Source organism: Phyllostomus hastatus, unplaced genomic scaffold (genome assembly GCF_019186645.2).
Source record: "Phyllostomus hastatus isolate PE091 unplaced genomic scaffold, TTU_PhHast_1.1 phas_scaffold_55, whole genome shotgun sequence".
Lineage (NCBI taxonomy): Eukaryota > Metazoa > Chordata > Mammalia > Chiroptera > Phyllostomidae > Phyllostomus > Phyllostomus hastatus.
Window position 1 is genome coordinate 8,596,928 of NW_025334035.1, and position 22,358 is coordinate 8,619,285.

Sequence of the window (22,358 nt, forward strand, 5' to 3'; positions counted from 1 at the left end):
GCTCAGAAGGGCGGCAAGCGAGTCGTTCTCGCCTGGCCACGGAACAGCCCATCGACTGGCCGCGCTGCTCCCAGGATAAGGGCAGGCTGTGCTGTCCCGACCCTATGTGGGCCCAGCAGTGGCCGGTGTGGGAACCAGGCCGCTGTCAGCCAGCACAGCCTGCCTCGCTAGAACACCGGGCTGAGAGCCACTCCTGGGGGTCTCGCCCTGGAGCTGGCAGAGGGAGACTCTTGCTCAGAGGTGGCACCAGGATGAAACAAAGCACTCGAGTTCCAAACGGAATCTTTATTGCATTCTCTGTCTTTGGAAATACGTCTCCTCGAGTCTTGGATACTTGGACTTCATGGCCACAACCCGATGTTCCCTGGGAAATGACTTGTCTCTGGTGTACAGAGGGAATAATTTGGCCAGAGAAGGCCTGGGTGTGCCATTTTTCCATGTGACTTTAGTATCAATGGCACTGGATTCCAGTCACCCTTGATTTCCTCTGTTCAGCAGCCTTCTGTCCACGGCTCTGCCAGGCCCCATTACTGAGAGACATCCAGCATACCAGTCCGCCAGTCCCTGCCCAGCTTCACACCGCCTACTCCCTTGTGCCCCCTGCGGAACGGCGCCCTCTGGCTTCCACCAGGCAAAGGGCGCACACACGGTGCCCATGCACGGGGTGGAGGATGTGAGCCTTCCGAGTACAGGGTCACTCCTGGCTGTCACTTCGCCCTGACCTTCTTGCGCTGTGGGCTCTGAGGCTCCTCTGCATGTGCCGGTTTCTGCTGGGGCTCGCTGTCCACCTGCTCGCTGGACAGGAGGGCCGCCCTCACGAGCCGCAGCTCCCTCTTCTCCCTGCGCTCCTCCATCTCCTCAATGTCACCGGCAAACAGAGCTTTCAGCGGGGCAATCAGCTTGGGCACCGTGGGGAAGTCTCCAAAGCAAACCTGGAAGGCAGGACGGAGGCGGAGGACAGCTCAGAAGGGCTGGGCGGGCGGGGCAGGAGTGGGAGTAGGGAAACATGTGCTCACACTGCAGGCACCAGGTCCCCTTCCCAGCAACCCTGGAGTCAACAGACCACAACTGGGAAAGAAAAGGAAACTCCATGGAGAGAGGGAGGGAACTAAAGAAGGCACAGATCCCCATTGCCAGGCCAGGGCAGCAAAGCTGAAGAGGCCTCAAAAACACAAGGCTTTCCCGCTCTGAGCATCAAGCTCTTCATAAGGAGGCCCAGCCTGTGCCGGGGGCCAGGCCTGGCTTTCCCACTCACGAGAGGAGAGGGGAGGGGAGGACATCCCATCTCCAGGCTTTGGTCAGGCTCATGTGATGGGATGGTGGGAACACAGTGAGCCTCCAAGAGGCTCTCAGTAATTTCCAGCGATCGACGCTGATGTCTGTCTAGAAGGGCCTGAGGAAGGTCGGGCTGGCCTGCAAACCCAGGGCCGGTCGTAGCATGGTGACGGGCACCTTCCGGCAGGCTGGCCCCGAGCCCGACCATGCCTCCTTGTGCAGGAGCAGCGCTGTCCCTCCGCCTCGGCCCCACCCCATGCAGCCCACCCCATACACACCTTCATGTGGTCAAAGGCAATTCCAACTTTCTCGTTGAAGTCAGGGCTGAAGAGGGGGATCTTGGCGTAGCGCTGGCTGAAGTGGTTCAGCATAATGAACTCCGCGTTCATGCGCATCCCCACGCCGATCGCCTGGGAGGTCGTGCTGCCAGGCGAGGAAAGCAGGCAGGCCTAAGGGCCCTGTCCCCAGCCGCACCTTCCCCTGCTAAGTCCAGCCCCACCTTCCCCCTTCCCCTCCTAATTCCCTCAGTGGCTCCAGTTGATTCCAGTGTATTTCTAATTCTTTCTAAAGTTATGCTGCTCTGAGAACCGTGCCTACGGAACTCCACAGAAATAAGGCAGAAGGGCCCAGCAGCAAACTGCTACCATGGATCAGAAGCCCACACAGTGCTCTGGGGGGAAGCGGGCCTGCCTCAAGCCACTGGAGGACAGTCTTTTTCTGCAGGACTGACATGAGGCACTCACTGCCACGGGGGGAGGGAAAGGGCGTGCGTGACGACGGCTCAGCAGTCTCCGCTACCTGTGTGTCTTTTCCACAGCTTCCTGTTCCAGACCATCTTCCAGAGTGGCCTCGTGTATCAGGAGGGTGGCGTCTTTTCCTAGGGAGTAAGCACAGGCGTCAAGCAGTGTCCTCTGCTGCCAAAGCACTCGGCCCCAGTCCACACAGCTGGCTCCCGGCCAGCACTCGCTCCCCTACCCTGTGGCATGTTTGCATGTTAGGAATGACAACCAGAGGCCGCCAGGCAGGACCAGAATCGGCTGCCCCTACTCACCCATCTGGACCAGAGCCTCACAGGGCATGGTATCTCCTGAATAGACCAGTTTCCAGCCAGACGTGTGGACCAGCGCACAACCAAAAGCATGCTTGCAGTGTCGGACCAGGCAGGTCTGAAACTGAAGGTGCAGGGGAGCGATTGCAGCTGCGCTCCCTGCCTCTTCCCTGCCTCCCCGCCACCTGCGGCTGTCCATACCTTTTCCAAATCACAGGTGCTCAGCAGTGAACTAATCAACCTTTCAACTGTGGGGTTGGAAACCTCAGCTCCTTTCTGAAGGCATTTGGCAGGAATCATACTGTGAGAAATAAAACATTTAAACAAATATTTTTAAAAATTTAACTTAAATCAAAGTTTAAGTTTCTGGCTGGAAAGGCCCAAAGTCATTATAAAAAAAAAAAACAATTTAAATCACAGTCACTAAGATGGGAAATGTAGTCTATGAAAAAGAACCAAACCAAACCAAACCACCAGCCATTGAAAAAAACCTAATGGGTGAGCTGCCCCCAGTAAAGGCCATCGCAGGCCATTCCCAGGCAGGTTGGCTGGGCTCCAGGCACATGGGCTCCTTCCCCACAAGGTGAGGACAGGGCTGACTCCTGCCACTCACCCACCTGGCGTGGACAGTCTCTGTGCTCGCCAACACGCGGGCGCTTGGCCCTGCGACTATTTTATGGAGAAGTGTTGGCAAAAGTCTAAAGCTTAGATCAGACCTGAAATGAGGGCTACAAGGAAACACAGCCAAGAAAACAGACACTTAAGTGGGAATCATCTAACAGTTTTTACACTTGAGTCAAAGCATCTCTCCCCTGCCTCTGCCGTCTGCGGCCAGGTCAAGGGAAGGTGCTGGGGATATCACGGACTGCCTCAGATCAACCTGGAGCTTGCCCCCACCATGCAGAGGAGGGGGAAGACTACAGCCTGGGGGTGCAGGCTGCCTGGCAGCTCACCTGACGTGATGCAGAACCTGTTGGCACTGGTTGTGGTACTGCTGCAGCCAGGGCCTAAGCTGGGTGGGGGCTACCACCAGCAAAGGGTGAAAGGGCTTGCCCAGTGATGCCTGAAACAACAAAACCAGGATCAAATCAATGGCAGACACTGCAATCAAACTACTGTGGAGTGGCAGGAGGTAAAGCTATTTATGGATCCAATATGATCCAAGCAAACTCAAATGGCAATAAAATCAAGTGCCACACTCACCAAAGCTCGTTCTCTCTGCAGCAGGACATTTAACAAACCCTGGGAAGGAGAAAGGAGACACGGGTTAGACATTTCCAAACCTGACCCTGTACTGGGGTCATCGGGTCACGTTGCGGCGGTTCCCAGCTCTCTGTTGGCCACCATCCTCTAACACCGCTGGAGTGGGTGCTGGTACATGCCGACCCGTGTCCTGAAATCTCACCACAACATGGTCAGAAAAGAGAAGGGAGTGGCTGGGGGCCCAGCTGCCCCACGGAGACAAGCCTCCCAGCTCAGCCTTCAGTTTCCCCTGACCAGGCCGTGTGAGAAGGTTGAAGACAACCTGGGTGAAGGCGAAAGCCCCTATTGCTACAGGACAGCAGAGCAAACAGAAAGACAATACATTCTTGTGGGCAGAACTACTGCACTGGGGTTTGTGACAGACCATTACCTAGAGAGATGACAAGCCAAAGCTCTGGGCGTGTTTGGGAGCGAGAGGGAAGGAGAGCAGCAGCCCCCCCCGGGGGCGCCCCTGCCCCACACTCACCGTGTGGTGATCCGCGTGCAGGTGGGACACGAACACGGCGGCAAGGCTGCCCAGGACCCTGTCCACATCATCTCCGTAGTGACGGCACAGCTGCCCGAACGTGCCTTCACCACAGTCCAGCAGCAGGGCCCTGTCGGAGCTACGGAGAGGAGGGAGATGTGTGGCGCTGAGATGAAGGGCCCCCGACAGCCCAGGGGGCTGATTTCGAGAGAAGAGGGGCAAGCCACTGTGGGACGGCCTGGCTCCCCCAGCCTCCCATGCTGCTTCCCTGAGCACCGTCTCCAACATGAAGGCCGCTGTAACATCCATTCTTAGAGAGGAAAATTATCCACGGGACCCTGAGGCCCTTTAAAGATCATGAAAAGTACACAGAGCTACACAAACGCCGGGCCTCAAGAAGATGCTTATGTGGAATAAGAGGGTAAGACATTTACTAATCCTAACAATGAGTCCCTGAAGATTCAGATCGGATGTGACGACACCCACTGGTGTCACCACATCCAGGATAACACCATGGGTGGGCACTGGGCACGTAGGAGATCTGGCTGCCCTGGGCTGCTTCACCCCTTTCCAAGCAGGTCTGGTTTTCTTAGCCCATGTCCTCAAAGGTGGCCAGTGCAGGACAGGCCACAGATGTTCCCCTGGGGGAAAGTTATGTCGCTCCCAGCCACCAGCTGGAGCTTCACTTCACCTGGCCTCAGGCAGGACTCGGGGAACTTCATTCCACAAGCTCTGCTGGCTACTTGGAGGAGCAGCTGTCTTAGAAGCCGTGACCGGGGTGGGAGGGCCAGGCCTCCCGCAGGCCTTCTTCCTTCCTGGGGAGAGCTGGGAGACTAGGATGGCTGCGCCCATGCTCAGAGAGAAGCCTCAGCGTCCTGCACCCCTTTGTGGAATAAAGTGCAGTGGGGAACACAAGCCAGTGACAGCACCTTTCAGGTGAACCATTGTGGGCTCCAGGAGCCGCTCTCAGCTCCAAAAGGCTGGCCACACCCAGCAGCTTTACTGCACTGCCTTGGTTATACAAAAAATAATCCCCGATCTATATATATATATCTGACACCAGGGTGCATCTTCTAATTGCTGTGTATCATCCACCACTGACACCTAAGATGTCAAAGCAAAATTTTAAAACCTGGTCCTTGAGTCTCACTTTTTCACAGGTACACCATGAACATTTCGGAATGCCCTCAATTAATCTCTGCAGAGAAACGACACTAGGCAAACCCAACAGAATCAACTAACTAAAAGCCATCCAACCAAAGGGCTGAACACAAAACCCATGTGCCAGCCCAGAGGCTGTGTCACACTCGAGCAGCACGGAGCTAGGGGACAGTGCAATGCAGGGATTAAGACACCAGCTCACATTTGCATCTGTCACTTACAGGTAACCTCTGTGAGTGTCAGTTTATTCACCAATAAAATGGGTAGTCACTACTTCATAGGATTAATGTGAAAATTAAGTGAGGTAATTTTTTAGGAAGTTGCATGGTATATGGCATAATGGGATATTTTTATCAAAAAGTATATGGATGACAAATTTCAGTGATTCCCAGAAGTCTAAGTCAGCTATTGAGACTAGAAAATGCATTAGGCCACTACCCTTCTTTGGGAACACTCTAGCAAGATGACAACCTCACAGGGTGTTACAGTGTGTGTTACATTTTCAAAATAACTTGATGTGTGCAGAGGAGCTTTTGTCTAGAAGACCAGAGCGCTCCTCACTGGACAGACACCTCCCGGGAAAGCACTACTACCTTATCTTGACAAGTGTGGAGCTGACATTTCGAATCTTCATCGGGATGGCAGACCCTGTTCCCAGGAAGATGATCTCTGGATACTGGCTTTTTTTCTCTATGGAAAAATACATACAGAGTTAATTTCCCTGGGTCGAGTGTGAGCCAGCAGTCAGCCCTGACATGAGTAAGTCCAGAGTCTCGGGAGGACGCCTGTGTGTAAGGGCCACTGTGAGAGGGGCCACAGGCTGCTTGTGGGAAAAAGGCTATCTGTCTGGGAGGTGCAGCAAATGAATTCAAAATAACTGCTCTAAGTTTTTAAATTACAAAGGGGAATTCTCTGTGCTTAGAATCAGCATTTACCTCAAGGGGCTGGTGCTATCTCCAAGCAGCTCTTAGCACCACTGGCACCTCCTGCTGTGTGCTCACACAGCCCAGCAGCAACCTGCTTGTGGGGGGTGGGGGGGGGGGTGGCGACTAGAGGGGCTCAAGGGTCAGCTCTCCAGAGAGGAAGGCAGAGACAGAGTGGAAACCCGGAGAGCCAGTTCTGCCCCCTGTGACCCTTCCGCAGCCCCTCCCATCGGCAGGCACCGTGCGCACGTCGGCAAGCACTATCTCAGGGAGTCTTGAACACAGGAACCAGAAATCCAGTCACAAACCCCAAGGCCAGTGAGGCCAGGGGAGGCAGTATTCCCCAAGCACTGGGTGCCTGCGACTAGAGGAAGTGAGGTTTCCACTTGCCTGGTGCTGACTCGATGAGCACCCCAAACCTGCCTTCCACTCCAGCCTTCTCTATCTCTGTCATCTCTCGAAGATGGCACTGGACAACCACTGGAGCAGGGGTCAGGTACTGCCCCTAACTACTTTTCCTCATGGGGCAGTGAAAGCCCAACAAGATGGGGGATGTGGCCAGAACCTTCTGTGGGTCCTTATGGCCAAGCCAGGACTAGATCCCAATCAGGCCAAGTCCCGGTTCAAAGCTTTTTCTAGCATCTCACTGGAGTTTCCAGAACTGCTGCCCTCAGCAGGTGTCTTGTCGAGAATGCCTGTGTGCCATCACCAAGCATTCCAATGTCATTGGTCCGGAAGGGGGCAGGCACTAAAGAGAAAGCAGGGAAGCAGTGGGCTGCATGAATGACTGCAGCCTGTCCGAGTGAGCCACGCTGATACTACTTGGCACTGCGAAGACACCCGCAGGAGTGCAGAGGGCTGTGGTCCTTCCCTCACCTGCCAGGGCTGGGCCGTCCTGAGCCGTCTTCCTATATTCCTGTACGCTCTCTTGGAAATTGGGGAGCTCCATGGCCTCAGCTATGAATTCATCAGAATTGCAAGTAATGAGGGCATCCCTGCAAAGAGAAACGTATTTCAGATGACCAAAAGGGGCATATGGCCACAAACAAACACCAGTTTGGAGATCCAGAATCCATGTGTACAGAAAGTCTGCAGAAAGTTGTTTCACATCAGGATTGAAGACTAAGCAATTGAGAGTTTGGGCAGCTCTCTTCTGCCATGTGGCACCTCTGTCAGCTGCAGGGCGTCTCCAAGTGAGCTCTGCCCAGCTCTAGCTCCTCAGAACATCTCCAGGCTCAGAGCCTGACAACCTTGGCATTACTGACATCTGGCATGGGGGCTGGGTCCTGTACAGCATCCTTGGTCTCTACTCAGTAGACACCCCCGGCCTCCAGCATTCCCCAGAGGGCTGGGGGAAAGGAGGGGGAGAGAGAAAAACCACTGCCACTAATCAGCACAGCCCGAGAGCACGGCCTCTCAAGCTGAAGTGCACACAAGTTACCTCCTGGGGATGTCGTCCAGCTGCAGGGCCTGACTCAGTGGCTCTGGGGTGCAGGCTGAGACTGCATTTCTAGCAAGCCTTCAGATAACGCTGTGTTGCTGGTCCTGGCCACACCATGCAGCAAGGCTTGGGTCAGTGGCCCTTCAACCTTACTGAGCACTAAAATCACCTGGGAACTTATGAACGGAGTCCCAGGCCTAGCTTTCAAGATTCCAAGTCAGCAGGTTTGGGAATTCTATTTCCCACAGGTACAAGGTGAGCTGGGGGAGTGGCTACATTTGTAAATCACGGCTTTACAAACTGTCTGCAGATGCTGACAAAGGGACCATGAGCTCTTCACTCTCCAGACGTGGTCTGGGGGCCCCAGTCATGCTGCCACTGCCTCTTCCACAGCAGCACTCAGCGTCCAGTGATGACCTGGAGGAGCCTGGTCCGTTCTAACACAGACTCTACGGAGACGGCCGGAAACCTCAAGCTATGCAAGACTCGGATCTTAACAAGTGATGATGCATGGCAGCAAGCTCCTCTAAGGTCACTGGGTGGAAGGCAGCTTGCAGAGCCTTTCTGGGTGGCCGTATGTTTACCCAGTGCCTGCTGAAGGGTCAGAGTCACACTGACTCGGTACCTTGTGTCTAAGAGATGCCCTAAGGGAACTGAGTTCTAGCAAAGATTTCTACATAAGACATTTCATGTTTCATTAAAACAGCAAAAACGTGGAAACGTCTCAAATTAACCAACATCCCTATCAGGAACGTCAGTGAAACCTCATGCTGGAGACTACATAACGATGCAGGGAAGACTACACACTAATACAGTGTCATATGTATATATGCAGCACATCCACATGCTCTTTTTAAACTACACCCCGTTTACTCAAAGTTCAAAAAACAATTTGTTAACCATTACTCTCCTGTATGGAAGAAGGGATTATGGGGGATTGATTTTCTTCACCAGGCACTTCTGATTTTCCACATTGTAAAACAATGAGCAGGTAACCCTGTTACTCTCAGAGGAAACAAGTGCAGAAAAGGGTCATCGCTGGACCCCACCTTCCACCCCAACCAAATCAGAGCCAGCTTGTCTCAGCAAATCAATCTGTGTTGGCACACAGCCACACACATGCATTTATTTATGTGTGTCTCTTGCTGGCTCTTGTGGGACAGTGGCAGTTGACTAGTTCTGACAGACACCACACAGTCTGCAAAGCCTAAAACTGTATTTACTACCTGGCCTTCACAAGAAAGGCTTGCCAAGCCCTGACCTAGATGGCGCTGCAGGCCCAGCACCACACAGACCTCTGCCACTCTCTCCGGGGACGAAGCTGGTACTTGAGGAGGCACTCCCCGCGGACTGTGGGCACAGTGATGGCGGCGCCTTCTTCCTGCAGGAGAGAAAAACACACTCCCTGGAGAGACAGAAAAGGGTAGGGACCAGGCCAACAAGGACCGTGTTATGACACTACCTTACAGTGGAGACTGGCAAGTGGCGGGAAGATGTTGGGGTGGATGAGGTTGAGCTGTGTCTGAATCTTGTGGCTACGCAGGTTGTGAACAGACGTGCAATTCTCATTCAGGACCAGGTGCTGGGTGTCAGGCCCAAACCTACGAAGAAACAGACTGTGCATTCCCGGCATCCTTAAGGGGGCGTTCCCACTGCAGGGGTGGCACTGGAGACCAGAGGTGGTGGTGCAGGTGGAAGTGTGCAAAGGGAGCGAGTGGCTTGGCCAGAAATACTGCTGCTAAATGGCCAAACTTAACCCTACTTCTCTCATATCAAAGTCTAGTTTTTCCCCAAATTCAAACCAGAAAAAAAAATACCAGAAAAAAATAAGGAAAGTTACAATGTTTGGAGCCTACCACTAGAGACTGGAAACAAAGTGGAGTGAAGGACGGAATAAAAAGCCTAGTAAGAGGAAAAGAGATAATGAGTGTTAAGACTCAACTCTGAAGGAGCAGAGGACGAAGAGAGCTGAGCAGTGACAGATGGCCAGGCTCATGGGGGAAGAGATGAAGGGAGACGCTGGGAAGATATAGGACACGTAGGCTAGGCTGGAAGGCCACCCACATCACTATGCGCTGTGAGTTCAATGCAAATAATTCCTTCCACGTGGTGCTGGCCAGCCAATGAAGCCAACAGGAAAATGTGCTCCCCTTCTAGGGACTAAATTTGGCTACTAGATCATCTGACTCACAGGGTTGTTAGGAAGATTAAAGAAAACAAACTGTAGAATATTTAACATACTGGAGGGCATGGGTGTTTAATAAATTGGAGCTATTATTTTAAACTCACTAGTCTCTTCTTTAGGCTCTATGCACGGAACTGTCAACAACAAGGCAGCACAAGTTCAGATGCTGACTGCAGACCGTGAAAGCTGATGTGAACTGAGAGCCCCACACAGGCGGGACAAGTGCACACACTGTGCCCCCTAGCGGTGACACTTCTTCACATGAGGGATACTGAGAGCTGCTCTCAGGATTCCGGGACAGCAGGAATCCCTGAGCTTAGGTGGGCACAGAAGTAAGGGCAGGAGGCACTTCAAAGAGTGGAGGGTGGAAATGTGGCTCGTACCATACCTCTGCATCCACTGCTGGTACCTGCTATCCGCAAGCACACACTCCGGGGCCATGTGAACCACGAGGGCCACGGGGGCATCAGCCTTTCCTTGGAACCTGGGTGGGAGGAAGGATAGGGCTTTGCTTTATGAAATGATACAAACTCAAAATGTCCACAAACGGGACTGGGCAGCCAGGGAGGGGCGCCCCTCGGTGCACCCCAGCCAGGCTGGTCCCAGCTGCCCCCAGACGTGCCTGAGCACACTGAAGCCCCAGCACTGACCCAGGGTTCCTCTGTGCGGCAAGCTCAGGGCCTGCCCTGGACTCAGAACTGTAACTGGCCCATAATTTCCTAGTCCTCAGAGGTTTCTGCTCTTCCGTCTTTTCTAACTTCATGTCAAGGCTGGGAAACCCACAAAGCCCATCATTGCCAGTCACTGCATAAATCCTGCCATGGGACCAACCCTCTGAAAGGCAGACAGTGAGTTTTCCCAGACAACCAGCTCCATGCCAGGAGCAACCACAGGTCAGAGGACGCCCTGTTAATGCTGCTGGGCTCTGAGAGCAGTGGCCGGCTCACACTTGTCCCCCCAGGACCTGTCATATTACCTCTGGAAAGCAGCATTCTCACAGATGGGTTGAATGAATCCTTTGTCTGGACACTCAACCACAACAAAAGCAAGGCTGGGATCCGGAGGAGTACAGATCTCTTCAGGCAAAATCTGCAAAATCATTGGGGCCATGAGGCTCTCCCAGAGCAGTCCAGCAAATACACCCAGCAGCCTTCCAGTCCTCTGTGATGCTGCATAAGCCCCACTGAGCAGGACAGACCCCCTGTAAGGACTACCTCTTACATCCTTCCTGCTCCCTCTGCTCCTGCTCAGGCAGGCACCTGACTATCAGGGGGTGTTTCAAATTGCCAGTGGCCAGAAAGCCAGGCGTGGCATGCATGGTTCTCTCAGGTCCGTGGCCACTGGTCCTAAAATCCCTACATGCTAGAGAAAACATCCTGGTCGAGAATATGGCGGCAGTCTTCTGGGCCATCCCAAAGTCCATCCTCATGGGGGTCTTCCCTGAGCTCAAGGACAAGAGAAAGAGTCCACCCTATTAGGAGGAGGACCCCCAGATCCTAAATGGGCAACAGAAACACCCCACACAGCCAGCACTGATATGCACAAGTCTAGACAACAGATCTCATTTTATTGCTTAGCCAGCTGATGCAATCTATCCAAGCTGCTCCACTTCCCTCAGAAGTACTCTGCAGGGCCTGAGCCAGACAGCGGCTCTGTGCAACCTTCCCTGTAGATGCTGAAAAATCCTAACAACAGTGGGGCACCTCACCTCCCTTCCCTCAAAAGTGACGCTTTTCCCGTCCTTGACAGCAGCGATGATGGGAGCGATGGCAGCTGTCCCCCTGAAACGAGGAGGCGGTCTGTGAGATCTGCTTTCCAAGTGAGAGGGGACCCATCCACCCCTGGCAGCCACAGTCCCTGCCACTCACACCGGGAGGCCCAGATCCCTGGCTTTGAGCACCAAGAAGTTTCCTTTCTTCATGTGAAGCTGGAATGAAAAGAACCCAAATGTAATTTCAGTGACTAATGAAGAAGCTTGGTTTTAATCGATTTTCTTATAAGTGCATCTTTCTGGTTTTACTTTTTAATTACTGTTATTTTATAATACTTCATTAGACTGCAGGTTAGGTTATTGCTTTCTGATAAAGTATACTCTATTCTGAAGAAGTTATTTATTTTGAAATGCTTTAGTGATAAAAGCTGAATGATTGAAAAACACAGCGCTTTATTTCCCAACATTAATTCCTTCTAAATTTAATAAAATGTAACCCACTTGCTATTTTTATAGCAAATAAAGAGGATCCTTCAAGTACCCTCGTTCCGTGTTGCTGTCCTGCCCGCATCTGTGGAGAGCTGCAGGGGCATCTTGAGGGCACGGGCCTGCGGGGGCGAGTGCAGCCACCGTGCGGCATGGCAGTCCCCCCGCGGTGCGAGGGCACAGTGCGGGCAGTGCTCTCCTCTGTTTTTCACATGTTTGGCATTATAATGCTGTTTTTTTTTATACTGGAGAAATGCTGTTATATTTCTAATATGCTATTATTATATTAGAAAATAATAATCCTACCACAAAACCTCATAATCATTCTGTACTTAAAAATTTGTCCAGGCATTTTTGGTATCTACATTTCTAACATAGTAAGAGCACAAAAAAAGACAGAAATGGCATAAAGTGTTAGTAAGTCTTTGGGTAGTCAATTATATTTGATTTTCATTTTCTTCTTTAAATCTTTATATAAACCATTTGCATATTATTTTAACTTCCTGAAGCTAAGAAATTACTCGTAGGGCAAAGTCTCCAATTTGGATCATAAACCCTATTTAGGATTCTAGAATTTTCTGTCTTTGAAAACCTTACTCTAGGGGAGGGATCACAGCTTTAAGTGTGTGCGTGTAACACAAAGATGACAGAGCTGAGATGATGCTTTTAGACAGTGACAGTAACAAGCGCTGCTCTGAGCACTCTCCACACAGCCCCGAATGCATCTGAAGATGAAAACTGAATGCTTCTAATGTCTAACAGGAATGTGCAGACCTTAGGCAGGTAAAACCCATGCCCTTACTATAAGCTGAGTTCAGCCCACAAGGAAAGCTGCTCCCACGCAAGGGGAGCAGAGCATGTGGAAGACAGAGGAGAGCCAGAACGCAGGCCCACAGAGTCCGAGCAGTACACTGCTGCCGGGCACCTGAGCTCTCGGGTCAGGCCCTCTCCATACAGGCCCTGTTCTCGCCAACCTCCCATAACTTGAGCGAGCTCAGCTTTCCTGCCTTCCAAACCCTTAGCAGAGAAACAGCAAATGATTAGACGAGGGAAAAGGGGCCAGAGGCTGGGCCAGTGAGAGCAGCTCCTGGAGGCGGCCTCGGACAGTCAGGCTGGAGGCAGGCCCAAGCAGCAGCCTGTGGCCCTCGGGGTTGGGGCCTTGGGGCGGACCAGCTGCCCGGGCTGGTAGGGGTGAGGCCTGTCGTCAGAACACATACCATCCCGCTCTACGCAATCCACTCCACCAGGCAGTTTACCACATAAACTACTTTCAAAAACATTATTCTGCTTCCTAAAAACCCAAAAAATACACAACTAAGCTTATCAGCAATATTTAACTTTTATAAGAATTATAGTTATTATTCAAATAAATTGATAGGTGATACTGACAATGATCTTTCAACTAATAACTAATATCACCACTGACCTTTCATAATTGTTTCCACTTGTTAGAATTTGGATGAAAATTACAAATATGTTTTAAAATCAATGTTGCTTGTTTTAAAAAATAAATCAAAGCCCCCCCTCCAACACATGCAACAAAACAGTGTCTGACCACAGGTCAGACAACACTGTCTGTTGCAGATTACAATAAAATTTTAATGCAAAGTCATACTAAAAACAGGCCATTAGTCAGACCTGAAAAACGCCTTTTTGTAATAACATTCTCATAGACTCTGAGCACCTTCGGATTTGCAAATCAGGGTCTTTGGGGACACTAGCCAATATTAAATTAGTCCCAATGTCAGCAGTTAAATAATACAAACTAAAAGAGAGGGGAATAAAGGCCTGATTCATTTGAAAAAAAAAAAAAGAATAAAACTTTCTCTAAAAAATGGTCTTGAACTTCAGAAACATAGCCAAATCTAAAAGAACATATAGGCAGACCAAAAGAACAATGGAAGAAAATCTGAAAGAATATAATGGCATAGGTGGCATGTTGGGAAATACAGGGGCATCCGTGTTTCATCTTGGCCCAGGTGGCGGAGGAGGTGCTACCCGGGAGTTCTAGGAAGCACTAGCTCACCATGCACACGCTCACAAAGCCCACGGGGAAGATGCTTACCTTACAGACGAAAGCCACGACCAAGGAAGGGTCCCTGCCACCCCTTCTCTGGCTCACATCTGAGAAGAAAACCAATCTGATTATAACACATGTGAAGGTTTACAGGCTTCACAGATCAATGATCAGCTGGTACCTAATTTGACTCTACACAAAATAAAACAGATGTAATCCTTCCAATACAAAGGTTGAAGGAAGCAATGGTATTCTTTTTTAATCAGAGCTTCTGATTTTCCTACTCATGTTGAAATCTGAGCAAGTGAAAAATGTAAAAACTCCAACCAGAAAAGCTCAGAATGGAAAGTGAAAAGTATAAAAATGACATATTTTACCTAGGAGTGGAGGAGTGATCAAAAAGAAGTTGCAAGGTGCTTTATAAATAAGTATCAACAAGCATATGTGAAATAACAAAACCTAAAAGGCCCACAGAGAAAGACTGGGTGCCAGTCTCCCCCCGAGCCACCCGAGAAAGGGTGCTGACAGGGTCAGCCTTGTTCTAGCCACCAGACAGCCACCACCTCAGGGCGCACAGGGAACTCCTCAGGGTGCACAGGAAACTCATCAAGCCTCGCCCAGAGAATCCTTAAGCAGTCCAATTCCATTGATATATCTCCTCTTGGCATTTTAACTCAGTTTCTCAGTAGGTTGCCTCTCTGACACAAGAGGTGCAGATCAACCCATTGATCTGACTGTTTTACAGCTAAGCAGTTACAGCTTCTGCATTCATGAAAAGTTAATCTGCATCAATGTCGTAGTAATCAAAAACATAAAGCCTCTGTATGAATCAATTTGCTTCTAGGTAAACTGAACACAAAAGTTGGGGCACACCAGGGGCTGCTGATGGGCCTCAAAGCCCTGCACTGCCACATTTATCGCCCTTTCCCAGCCCCCCATGGGCCACGTCCTAATGTGAAAGTAACAAGTCTGTTTTACACAGGCAGCCTTCCTGTGATGAGGGTTCTCATTTAGGGCACGAAGTGGCAATGGACTAAGAAAACAGAATTCTCTGGACAGCGCACTGTTTTGTTCAATTAGCATTACCATCCGGAAAGCGCTGTTCATTCTCAGCTGGTGCAGAGTCTGCAGACTGCTCCGGACTGAGCCTTTCTGGACTCTGTGACGGCTGGTGATTTCCACACTTCTGCTCACCTGGTGAGGATGGGAAACAATCAAGTTACCTACCACGCCAGGTGAGCTCCCAGGCAGGGCCTGGATGTTCACATGTGGGAACAGCATGCCTTCTCTTACAGCAAGGACCAGCCACCTCCCCACCTGGTCTCTGGGCCATGGGTACATCGTACTTGTCTTTACGTTTCTGCTCAGCTCAGAGCCTTGGCTATACTAGGAACTCAACAGGGTTTGTTAACTAAAAAGCATGCAAGTAATTGGCTAGTTTATTCATTATTATCACTCTCGATAAACAGACCTAGGCCCAAAAGTTACCCACCTACCTGAGAAGGGGCATAATTTTGCAATCAGTTAAATCTCACAATCAAAAGAAAAAAAGAAAGAAAGAAAGAAATGCTGCTCAAGGAAGCCAGTGCCCAGCTCCTCTGGCATGCTCAGTCCCTCAGTGCTGACTGTGCACTAGGACAGCTATGCCGGCCGGTGGAGCAAGTTCATGCTGGTTACACAAATACATGTGAAAGTGAACTGCCCCGTGCTGGGGAGGGAGAAACAGAAACAGTGGAGGGTTGGTGGGGATGGGGGTCAGAAAAGGGAAGACATATGAGCAGGAGTGAGCTGGGGTCAGGTCTCAGGCCACTCTGGCCTTTGCTGCAGGCTCTCACTTGTATGCCTTCAGCACCTGGCAAGCATCACACTAGTTAGCAGTGTCAGAGAAATGACTCTGAATTCTCCTGGCAGTCTGGAAAGGCTGACACGGAGTGTGCTCAGCCAGATGCAAGGATGATGCTGACACAGCAGGGCCTGACGTGCAAGCAGTCTTTCTCTCTCGGTCAAAGCCACATCATCTGGCCCTGGGGCCTGAAAAGGCCCTCCTGTGACCTTCTGACCTTCTGACAACATTCTATTAGGTTGCTATGTATTTAAAAACATGTATCATGTATACCTCTCCAGAATCCTCACAGCAAAGGAGGTATTTACATCATGGCAAATAAACCCCAAGCAATTAATATGCAAATCTATAAGCACTGTACTGATTATTTTCTGCCAGCACCTGAAGTACTTAGTACCCCAAAGTACAGGCACTGTCATTACATGTGAGTTAAATGTTTTGTCCTTAAGATCATCAGGTCCTTAAGGGCAGGAACCATAGCTCAGTTCAATTCCCTAATGATGCTCAGAAAATAAAGCTGGGTATACACCAAGCCAGCGTTCAGGCAGTTTCTCTTTTCAGCCACCTTCCCTGTGCCCAGGACCTGCGTGCCCCCCCCCGCCCCCAGGACACATGGCTCCCGCACTCACTGTATATGGGGATCTGGAGAACCGTCATGGTCTCATCCTTGTATTCTGGGGCAGAGTGGGGCCGCACCGCTGCATGAAAGAGGTATCAGGAAAGCAACCGCATTAGCACAGATGTGCGTGAAGGTGAGCTTTACAGATCAGCAACCACAAGCAACCAAACTGCCTTGGAATTTTTGTGAGAATCTGCACTAAAACCAGAATGTCTGGGTAAATTAAAACTTGGGCAAAAGAAGCAACATGTATTTTTATTCAGTTATAATATTTACTTGGGGGGAGAAGCATATAAGGGGTCTAAATAGTAATGGAAAAAATACAGTAAAGATTAAATAACAAAATAAATAATATATTTGCTATGGCCAAACAAAAAGATATATTATGATCACTGGTGACTATGCATTAAAAAAAGAAAGCAATACTCAAATTTAAGAGACACATGTTAATACATAAACACCATGAGGCCAGAGAATCTGCCATCTCAACTGTAAGGGCAAGTATGGCTTCTGAAACAAGACACTGGTATTTCTGCAGAAGGGGAGCACAAATAAGCTGGAGGAGCACACAGCTTCCAGGACAGGGCCTGCACCGTCCTGGGTCAGCCTTTCCCTGTGGCGAGGCCCCATGTGGCAGAGTCAAAACTAAGGGTCAGTGTAAAAGGATGGAGACAAAACCTGTAGGTCTCTCTGCTCACACCCTTCCTGCCTACAGCTAGGAATCCAAGGTAATTGGATTCTGAGAACCATCTCCAGCCTCTATTTAGGGGATATGAGGTGGGGGCCTAGAAAGTGTAATAGGCGATGTTTAAAATGCATCTATGTTGATGAAGGATTCATTTTAAGGTTTAATTTACATAAATCTTTATGGATTCTAATTTGACAGACTGGGGCACACATGAGGAAGAAATGAGAGACAATGAGGCGGAGTCGGGGACATACCCAGCTCTATTCCTTTCAATGGACCAGAAAATATTTTGATAGCTTCTAGGAATTTTTCCTACAAAAAAGAATGAAGAGAAAGAAGTGAGCCATAGTGGCTGCGTAAATACAGAAGGCAACAATGTATTCAAGAACATAAGAGGTATCAACATGACCTTGAATAACTATTTTAAACTTCTTCTCCACAAACATTTACCAAGTATTCACTCCATGTTAGATGCCAAGGAGTTAGCAGTGAGGGGAAGATGGGGTCCTTGCCCTCAGGAAACTTTGAGTCAGAGGAGGAGACAAAAATGAAACAAATGACAACACAAACAACAAGGTAGTGGCAGCTGTGCTAAGTGCTCTTTAAGAGACAGGAAAAATGCTGGGGGCTGGGATATAACTTGTCTGGAGAGTCAGGGATAGCTCCTGAGCCAATGACCTTTAGCTGAGCCCTGAAAGTTCAGAAAGACTGAGGCAGAGATGAAAGGAGGCAGAAGGAACTTGATTATGGATGAAAACCCTGAGATGGGAAGGAGCTTTGGTGGGGCGCAGTGTGGCTAAGAGTTGGCCTGTGTTGCTCCAGCTTGGTACTGGGATATGGATGCCAGTGTGGGCAAGGGCCAAGGTTTGCAGGACTTGTGGGCCAGACAAGGGGTTTGGAATATAGTGAATGGGGAACCACTGGAGGCTTCTAGGATGAAAGTAACTTTCTGCTATTAAGCCTGAAAGCAGTTCCCTTGGCTACGGTGTGGTGGGTGGATTACAGAGAGGAAAGACTGGATATAGGAAGCTCTCCCAATAGGCGGGGGCAGTTGACAGAGATGAAGACAAATGAGATGGAGACAAATGGATGGATTCGAGACATTACTTTGGAGACAATTAATGGTACTTGGTGATTGGCTGCCTTCATCTTAAGAACTGGGAAATGAACTGTTTATTCAACAGTTACAACCACATGCACACTTCTCAACAGTCATAAGATATGAAATGTCTGAAATTTGGTAAATAGCTAAGAATAAAAGCTAACATTTATTGTGTGCCTACTTGGTGCCAAACAGCTAAGAGATTTAGTGCTTTATCTGTGTTATCTCATTTAATCTTTCACAACTCTATGAAACGTGACAGCCATTTTATAGATGAAGAAACTGAGGCTCCAAGAGGTAACTTCTTCAGGGTTATACATTTAGTAAGTTTTAGACTCAGGCCTCTTTATCTTGAAAGGTAAAGGGTTTACTCCACTGTTGATAATCTCTGGAGAGCAGAAGACTGATGAAAACATGAAAATGCTTGTTGTAACTTTTAAAGTGTGTGGTTAGTTTTGAAACCTGAGTCAGGAGAGACTTACCAGTTGTGGAGGTCCAGAAAGTACACACTTTGGAAGCCCAGTTTCCTTTAAAGTAAGAATCATTCCTGAAAAAGACAAATCAAATCTCTCACTATTCTGACCTATAGCCACCACCAGCAGGAGAACTTTTTAAAAACCAGCTATTTTTCTGCTCATTCCAGCTGTGAATGATCAAGAACATGTGTACAGCAGAAGTGACGCTGGCCAGAGGTATGAGGGACACCAGATATCCCTTAGATGCCTTTAGAATGAACAGGACTGATACTGGGGTGAGACAATCAGTCACCTCAGGTATGAAATCATTCAGGTGAAGAATGGTTTTAAATTTTTGCAGCCTAGACATCTTCTTGCTTCATTCTTCTCAGCTCTGAAAATGCAACTAGTACAACACTACACTCCTTCCTATCCGCATTACAAGGCTTACAGAATTTGGTGGCAGCACAATCTTGACCTTCATAGCAGGCGGGCATTAATAATGGGATAATCTGGACAGTGGGTATCTGTGTAGCTGTTGACATTCTTGATGGTAAGCACAGTTCCTATAATCACCATCAGGACATGTTCCAGTTTACTGTCACACATCTCCAGTCCAGCAACTTAATAAACGAGTGGATGGGACCATTTGAGGGCAGTATCCACATTAAACTCTTCTATACTGAGTCACTGCTTTTGATGATCTCTATGCTGTAGCTGACTGGCATAGCATAAAAAGAATTCCATCAGCCCTGGTCTCAGAAGATAAGCAAAAAAAAAAAAAGGGCAAGGCAGGTTAAAATCCCACAGACATCCTGCCTGTCTCTGGCCCTGGAAAGAGTATACTCACCACACAACCCCCCGACATTACTCCAGTGCATTCGGGTCAGGAATATGTTGTCCAAACGAGACACCTTCAGTCTGAGAAAGAGAAAACATTTGACCACAACAAAATGGATCGACCAGGGACCCTTTCTTCTGCTATAAAAACACTCCTGCTTCTCACCTCAGCTTTCAAAGCCCATAATTATCTCGCCCCAAAAGAAAGCAGTTGACTCACTTGTGCTCCTGCATGAGTCGCTGGACACCTTCACCACAGTTGAAGAGATACCTACAGAATAAACATAATAGAAGTTACTTAGCAGATTCTATTTTGTAAAATCTCTGCCACTGTTTAGATGTTTTTTTGTACACTCAGGGGAAGAAAAAAAAAACAAACCCAAACCTAAAAATCCATGTTGCACTACCTGGCCACACTTCTGCTATTAGGATACTGGGTTTTGAGAGGTTCTAGCAGAGACGAGGTGGGGTTTGGGAGCTGTGCAGGCTGGGGATGCGGTCCAGACAGGTCCTTTCCCTATAACCAGGCCTGTCGACCTCACACACCAACTGAGGTCCCGTTTTGGTGTGCACGGGAGGGGTTGCGTACAGTCAGTGTCAAGGGGGCACTCGGAGCCCACGGGTAGGAAAGAGGACGCTTATACCCAAGTCTGATGTTCTTCAGGGACTCCGGGAAACGAGAGGGACGTGGGAGGTAAGGGATCTAGGATGCCCCACCCACCCAAAGACAAAGTTGAAAGGCAATGGCGAAATCCCACGTGTCACGGGCCCGCACACGGAGGGCCGGGCGGGGTTCGGTAAGCGGACGGACTCCAGGGTCGACTCACTTACCGGTTGTACTCGGAGAAGACATAGAGCGCCGCGCCCACCTCCCGGCCGCCAGCAGCCACCACCTGCAGGTACACAGTGTTCGGACCCCCGGGCTCCCAGGACGGGCCGCGCTTCTCCCGCGTGCGCAGGTGCCTCAGCGGATCCTTAGGCGGACGCTGGCGGCGGGCGGGTCCCTGAGACATGGTGCGCCTGGCCGCGGACCGCAGCAGCAGCGAGCGGAGAGCCCACATGCGCCAGTTTTCACGCAGGCTGAGAAATGCAACCGGTCACCTAGTCCGCACGCCTCGTGCCCCGCCCCTCCGACCTCATGGTAGATACAGCCAATCAGCATGTCGCAAACCGAGCTGCCCGCCTACACGAGGCTGCGCGTCCAATACTGAGGAGCCTTGCCTCTTGGACTTGTCAATTGGCGGTAGCCATAGAGTCGGGGGATGCTAGAGCGCCCTGATTGACCCCGCCTCTTGTCTTTTTCCGGCTTTCCCCGTGTCAATATTTCACGGAAATCGTCCTTCGCCCGGGGTGGGGCTTCCTGGGGAGCGTGGACGGAAAAAGCACTACCAGCTCAGGAGCTGGTCTTTGGAGTTTCCAGTTCTTATAAGGGGTTCGAGCCCCGACGCCGGCAGTTGTGAGCTGTCCTCTTAAGCAAGTCAGTGCCCTGGTTCTTTCGTTTGATCTTGCTTGTGGTTGTGTTAGATTTACTTGTGAGGAAATAAATTATAGAGAATGTTAGTGTAATTCGAACGAATACATGTGTCAAATGACTGCTTTTACTGGCTTTTGGAAAGAAAAGCAAGAATAGCAGTTGGGGTTACATAACAAGCTCTGGAGCAGGAGTCTTGGGTCTATTATTCGGTCATAATAAATAAGGAGTTGCAACACCATGGATGAACCTTAGGAATTATGCTGCAAAATAATATAGACAGACCCACTTTAATTTTGGAGCAGGAGCGCCGTTCCAGACGAACTTGAGGAAGTTCCTGCTAAAACCTTTGGAATGTTAAAGGGGCAAAATAATTTTTGGACAGGACCTAGAGCAACATTGCAGCCCCAAATGAGAAAGCAAATATTATCACTACCTGACTGATGACTACTGAAATGAAAATTGAGAACATTCCCTGGAATTAACATCACTTTGTTATCTTGTCTGCACCTATAGAAACACCTTCCTTCTATTGATGTAATCTCATAAATATCGCTTGCCTTGTCTCCTAATCAGAACTTTGCTCACAAATAAATGCATGCTGCCTCTCAGTTTGGCCTTCTATTTTAAGATTAGCAATGCTAAGTGCGCTAAGCCAGAGAAAGACAAATACAATTTGATTTCATTTTTATATTGAATAAAAAGAAAAGCATAGAAGCAACGTAGATTGGTGGTTAGCAGGGGCTCAGGGCTATGGGAAGTTGATGAAGGCGGTCAAAGATATAAACTTTTAGTTATAAGACAAATGCGTTCTGGGGGTCTAATGTGCAGCACGATGATTATAGTGAATAATACTGTATTGCACACTTGAAAGTTACTGAGAGAGTAGATCCTAAAGATTATGACCACACAAAAAAAAGTGAGGTGATGGATGTATTAAATAACCTTATTGCAGTAGTCATTTTGCTATATAAACTTACATAAATCGTAGCACCTTAAAGTTATACCATGTTATATGTCAGTTATATCTCAATAAAACTGAGGAAAATAAAAAACACTATAAAACTTGTAAAAAAGATATTAGGAAGTACAATACAATAATGATTTTTCCCTTGGTGACTACTTTGATCCTTTTAAAAGAAATATTAAATTCCATGCAAAAAAAATAAAATTTGGTTCTTCTGTCTTAGTGGTTCCCAGGCTCATTTCTGTCAGGTAATCCCAGACCATTTATACCTTAAAAATATAGGAAGAACTGCTTTTGTTCCTGTACTTATGTGAAGCTCAGGACAGTTAGTGGCTATAGTTTCCAGGGCACAGAATGCTCTTCTGCACTGATGCTCTGGGTCATGTTTTTTGCTTAG

The 22,358-nt window shown here is 49.2% G+C and overlaps 1 protein-coding gene across 1 annotated transcript; it reads right to left on the reverse strand.

Annotated features, from left to right (window-relative positions):
- Positions 1–270: 270 nt before the first annotated feature.
- Positions 271–20,645, reverse strand: ELAC2 (elaC ribonuclease Z 2). The gene is made up of 24 exons (XM_045824052.1): positions 20,355–20,645; positions 19,744–19,794; positions 19,534–19,604; positions 18,711–18,775; positions 17,381–17,438; positions 16,449–16,517; positions 15,063–15,170; positions 14,025–14,083; positions 11,631–11,689; positions 11,471–11,543; positions 10,739–10,851; positions 10,151–10,246; positions 9,040–9,178; positions 8,873–8,958; positions 7,013–7,131; positions 5,807–5,903; positions 4,053–4,191; positions 3,527–3,565; positions 3,277–3,386; positions 2,525–2,624; positions 2,327–2,447; positions 2,074–2,152; positions 1,554–1,698; positions 271–932 (listed from the first exon to the last, which is right to left on the reverse strand). The coding sequence occupies exons 1-24, from the start codon at positions 20,582–20,584 to the stop codon at positions 708–710; spliced, it is 2,451 nt and encodes an 816-aa protein (XP_045680008.1). The 5' UTR covers positions 20,585–20,645; the 3' UTR covers positions 271–707.
- Between the last annotated feature and the right edge of the window lie 1,713 nt (positions 20,646–22,358).